At 40.2% G+C, this 5,327-nt stretch overlaps 1 protein-coding gene across 1 annotated transcript; it reads right to left on the reverse strand.

Moving 5' to 3' along the window:
- Window positions 1-804: 804 nt before the first annotated feature.
- Window positions 805-4,920, reverse strand: LOC112169767 (disease resistance protein RPV1-like). Its single transcript, XM_024306820.2, has 4 exons — window positions 4,307-4,920; window positions 2,861-3,968; window positions 2,384-2,659; window positions 805-2,300 (listed from the first exon to the last, which is right to left on the reverse strand). Exons 1-4 carry the CDS (start codon window positions 4,918-4,920, stop codon window positions 990-992), a joined length of 3,309 nt encoding a protein of 1,102 aa, XP_024162588.1. The 3' UTR covers window positions 805-989.
- Window positions 4,921-5,327: the final 407 nt, after the last annotated feature.

Genomic DNA, 5,327 nt, shown 5'->3' on the forward strand with positions numbered 1-5,327 from the left:
CTCATAAGCATAATCACCAGAATCTGACGAAGCATCTACAACTCCATTTCTGATACCAAACCTGAATCCGACCCAGTGGCAGTGTTCTTATTGTTCGGTATGGGTGAGATCAGTGAGAGTGAGGGGACGGTCGGCGACCTCGAAGATGTGAACCGGAAGCTTCTTGTAGCCTAGAGATCTGAGGGCAGCGTAGATGGCGTCGATTTGGGCGAAGAGCATGTTGTCGTAGTGGAGATTGGTCGCCAGATTCGGCGAACCAGCACTGGGCTGGGCTGGAAGAGGACGTAGTCTAGATTGCACTTGTTTATGGTTCAATTTGTAGGCGAAGGGTAGGCGTTGATCAAGAATGGAGATTCGACTTTGGCGTGGAAATCGAGGATCGGAGATATGCAATTCTTCAGATCCCAGCAGAATGCTCTGGCCGACTAAGATTGAGGTGGACTCGATTTATGGTGTGTGTGTGTGTGAGAGAGAGAGAGGACCCAAAAAGAAAAAAAAAAAAAATTTAACTTTGAGGGTATTTTAGGAATTAAGTGAAAAAAGATGTGAGTTGATATATTATTAAAAAAATAAAAGGGTGTGTGGTTTGTAATTCCCTCCCCCCCCCCCCCCCCCCCCCCCCCCCCAATAGGATTAGGTTAAGCAACCTCATTCGGAAAAGGCACGCTAAATGTCTATCTTCTGCAACAGGTATAGCAAATTATCTCCATGTGAACCACTACGCTCACCAATCAACTCTATATGAACAAGCACAACTTCGCTCCTTTTGAAATAATACATTCTACACTATCACCATGAAGAATGTTACCGAACATCTGTTTTCTAGGCACGCTGAACATAACCCAAAAGTCACAAAATTATTAATCTAGCTATATACACAATGTCAAACTACAAATAGCCTTCAACTCAGAGAAAACAGGAAAGAAGAATAGTGATCGATCAAGGACAGAAGTACTGAAGCTCAGCAGCTGAAGTGCTCATCTTCCTATTCATCGTCTTCTCTTTTTGGGTCTGATATTTTCAAAGTCTTCACCATCCTCAATTTGATCTATCATGTCTTCATCATTTTCACCAGCTGAGTACTCATCTTCCAAGTCGCTGTCATCTACGAAATCTTCATATCCATCCTGTAGCATTACCAGGTGAACCCCATAGCTTCTACAGCGCACCGAATCTTTACTAGTATGTTTCAAATTAACTAGGCAGCTATAAGGTGGCTCATGAAACGCAAACTTAACAAATGGAATATAGAGCAGCCATACATGAGCAGAGTCCTTCATCTTGCTTGCTTCGAAACAAAATGAATAAGTACATCTGCTTTCTCCATTGATGTGAATACTGGCTGTGAAAGAGCACTGATCAAGATTACCCACAGCAGTTGCTGAAGCACAGATAGCCAATCCTTTGTTGAAATTTAGAGGAATTTCAAAAGAAAATTCACGTTCATCAAAAAGCTCCATTAAATACTTGCGATTCCTGAACCAACTAGGAACTTCACTTGCTGGAAATACAATCTCGAATTCAGACTGCTTAGCCAAGTGAATGAGAGAGAAGAGACTACTCTTATTACCTGCCCCGCAATGAGGTAGATTGTCACACAATCTCTGACAATTATACAATGAAATTGATTCAATCATTTGCGAAGCTCTACGTTCCAAGATGTTTGAAAGTTTTGCAACTCGGACCAATGACTCACAGCCATCGGCATTTATCCATTCCACGCTCGGTGGAAGTTCGGGAATTTCTGGAAGCTCTGTGCAACCACGCAGGTCAAGAAACCTCAAGTTAGTCGAAACTGACTGCTCATCATTCCACCTTGGAAGAGTAACAAGCTTTGAGCAGTTCTGCAGATCAAGACGTGATAAACTATGCAGATCATAAATGCTATGTGGCAGATGGATAAGCTTATCACATTGTCTTAGAATTAAATGTTTCAGGCTGACGAGATATATAACTGTTTCAGGCAATTCTTCAATGGCCGTGCCGGATAGATCCAGCCTTGTCAAGGATACCACATTTTCCAGAATGTCGCAGAATGTCTCGAGCAATCTGCAACCCCCCAGATTGATATATTTTACTGAAATCAAGGCGATTCTTCTTGGAAACATAGTGAGTCTGTCACATCCAGAAAGACTCAAAATAACAAGCTTATCAAGAAGTCCAACAGACTGATCAACCACAACTAAGCTTGTACAATTGTTAAGATTCAGCTCCTTTAAATTTGGGAATCCTGACAAGTCGGGAATTCTAGTAAGGAAGTGGCAGCTTTCCAAGTTTATATATTTCAGGTTACTGCAACTCTGCGAGGCAAAACAAGTAAAAAACTAATTAAGGATCACATGACTTAAATAGTTATATCAAACCCACGTCAAAAATCAAATACCTTGAATGTCTCTCCCAGTTGGGAGATGAGGCTACGAGGTATACTAAGCTTAACAAGCTTAGTTGGATTAAAATTGATTGGAAATGATCCAAAGGGAAATTCAGGCCAATCAATCAGTCTTAACTTGTCGGGGAGATATTCAATGTCCCCAGAAAAGTGTGCATCGGTGTTTATAAAGAACTGAAGATTTGTCATCCCATCGAAGCTGTTATTTTGCAGTGCTATCTCACGTGGTCCGCCAAACATTACCATGACGCCTTTGATATTGTCTGTTCCCTATATATGAAAAAGCACAGCATTATCAAAGCTCCTCTCTTCTTTTCTTTCTTTCAATTTTTTTTTTCTCATTAACATTAGCATCCCAACAAATAAACTGCTAAGAATTTCAGAATGACAACATGTGCTTATCAAATTTTTGAAAATTAAAGTGAAGAAAATATATGTGTTCTTGTGTTAGCAAGTATGTGTTCTGCTCACCGTGCATTTTGTGAGAACATCGTAAACATCATCAGAAAACCACAATCGGCTACGTCTAGCGGGGTTCTTTGGTGATTCAATGTGAACTATCTCTTTAGCCATTACTTCTAGTATATTGTGCATCAAGATATGATTTTTTTCGTTAATCCTTATGAGTGCCTTTTCTTTGAGCTCACTAATGCTTTTGTTAGGCTTGTCACCACCTTCTAGGATCTGTAACACATGGTTCTCATCTTGACCGTTGAAGAAAAATGCAATGTCAAGGAAAACATTCTTTACCGAATCTTCCAAGTTATTGTAACTTATTCGGAGAGTTTCAAAATGACCTGATTGAAGAGAGTAAAAAGGAGTGTTTAATTCCTCTTGCCATTCCATTATAGGTCTGCCACACAAAACTGAACCTAAAGCTATCAGAGCTGATGGGAGACCTTGAGCATAATGTACTGCATCACTTGCAAGTTGTGAATAATCAACTGGAAGTCTTGGAGGCCTTGCTATCGGGAAGGCATTTGCAATGAAGAGCTCCAAAGCTTCCTGATGGTTCAACTCCTTGATCGTGTGTATCCGTTTGACTTGATGAGCAGTTAGCAAATGTTTATTTCTTGTTGTTATGATGATTCTGCTGCCAATACCAAACCATTCAAAACTTCCACATAATTTTTTTAACTGGTCTAATTGGTTCACATCATCCAATACTATGAGAACCCTTTTTTTAAGTAGCCTGTCCTGTATCGCACTCATCCCTTCACCCACATCTGTCAGCTCTAGTTTTTGCCCCCCTAGAATCTTGTACAGAAGGTAACTTTGTAGTCTGACTAGGCCTCCATGCTGCATTGATTCGTTGCCAACATTTTCCAGAAAACAACTGCCATCGAACTTATAGGCAAGGGAATTATAAACAGCCCTAGCAATTGTTGTCTTGCCTATTCCTCCCATACCCCATATTCCTACCATTCGAACATCTTTCACCCCAAGACCTAAAACATTGTGCATATCTCGTACTCGAGAATGTATTCCAACTGGATGATCCGCCACATTAAAATTGCTATGACGTAAAACTTGTTCTGAAATTTCTGCAACTATGTTATCGATAAATTTTGATTCAGACCTGCCAATTCATAAAGAATATGAGATCTAGAGATGTGCTATTCACATTTTTACGGCATGCAAACATTTTTCAAATCAATTCATTGTGTTTAGAATAATAAAATAAGTGCAAATTGCACGTGGTTTTGCAACTATTTCCACCCAAGTCAACCCATCCCTCCTCTCAATTCCAAACCGCCGTCTGATTTCTGATGAGTGATGAGTAGATCTTCGGCCAAACTGCAATTTCATCTAAGTTCTGTTGATTCTAAGGTTTTTATGAAAATGGAAATTCGGTTCTTAAAAGAAGATAAACGTAGAATTAAGGTTGTAAAGCCAGTGTAATGGTTAGAAATATACCCATTCAAGTAAGTCCATCCAGACAAGTCCGCCGCTTCCTTGAGAGCTTTGGTCCATTTATTCAGCTTCTTCATGTTATGCTTGAATTCGCTGTCATCATAACTCAACGACCAGTTCAGAAAATTCCTTATCCACGACAAGACCCTCTCCATTTTATTGTTGAATCTCCTCTCATGTTGAGCAAGCGCTTCACCAAAACTACCACTTTGGTTCCGTACATTTGAGGGATCCACCTTGTAGAAAACGGGTCTAACCATCTGATTCTTTGACTTTTTACATTGAAGAATCTTCACGAGTTCATCCAAACACCACTTCGAAGAGGCATAAGTTTTAGAGAATACGACAATAGAGATCCTTGACTCTTCAATTGCTTTTAGAAGTGCGTCTGATATTTCTTCTCCCCTGTCAAGTTTATTGTCTATGAAGGTTTTAATTCCCTTTCGACACAGAGCGCTGTACAAATGGTCTGTAAAATTATCGCGTGTGTCCTCGCCTCTAAAACTCAAAAAGACATCGTGTATCCTCTCATGGTTATCGGTGGCAGACGAAGAAGAAGAGTAAGAAGTAGATGAAGAAGATGGAGGTCCAGGTTGAGGGGTCAGTGTATCAAGCATGATTTGATATATAATTTGATTGCCTATGTGAGGTATATAAGAAAGCAGGCTGAAAGAGAGGCAACGTCAACGACTTTGTGTGTAATTCATATATAATACCCCGGAAATTTCAAGTGCAACTGTGCAGGTACTTTCCACCTTTGGAGACGGAGTATGTCGGGCGTTGAAGATGTTTTTATTTGTTTGTATTTATTTCTGAACCTCGACTTTGGATGATAAGGATGAGTGGATGACTAGAAGCTGAGAAGGCCGGAATGGTGTCAAGAAAGAGCTCAAACCATTTGACTAGTTCGACCGACTAATCAGGTGGTGACATGTGGAAAAAGCAATTGTAATTTCATATTTTCACTTGATATGCAGAGAATTGGCCCATGGTGGAGGTTTGACATGTCGCCCTTCGAATCATA

Source organism: Rosa chinensis, chromosome 6 (genome assembly GCF_002994745.2).
Source record: "Rosa chinensis cultivar Old Blush chromosome 6, RchiOBHm-V2, whole genome shotgun sequence".
NCBI classification, from domain to species: Eukaryota; Viridiplantae; Streptophyta; class Magnoliopsida; order Rosales; family Rosaceae; genus Rosa; species Rosa chinensis.

Bases quoted from the DNA above. Each gene is read 5' to 3' on its own strand.
- LOC112169767 (XM_024306820.2), bottom strand. From the start codon at position 4,920: ATGCTTGATACACTGACCCCTCAACCTGGACCTCCATCTTCTTCATCT. The intron at 3,969-4,306 runs GTATATTTCTAA...ATGAATTGGCAG, and splicing joins GGATGGACTTACTTGAATGG to GTCTGAATCAAAATTTATCG. The intron at 2,660-2,860 runs GTGAGCAGAACA...TTTCATATATAG, and splicing joins ATGTTCTCACAAAATGCACG to GGAACAGACAATATCAAAGG.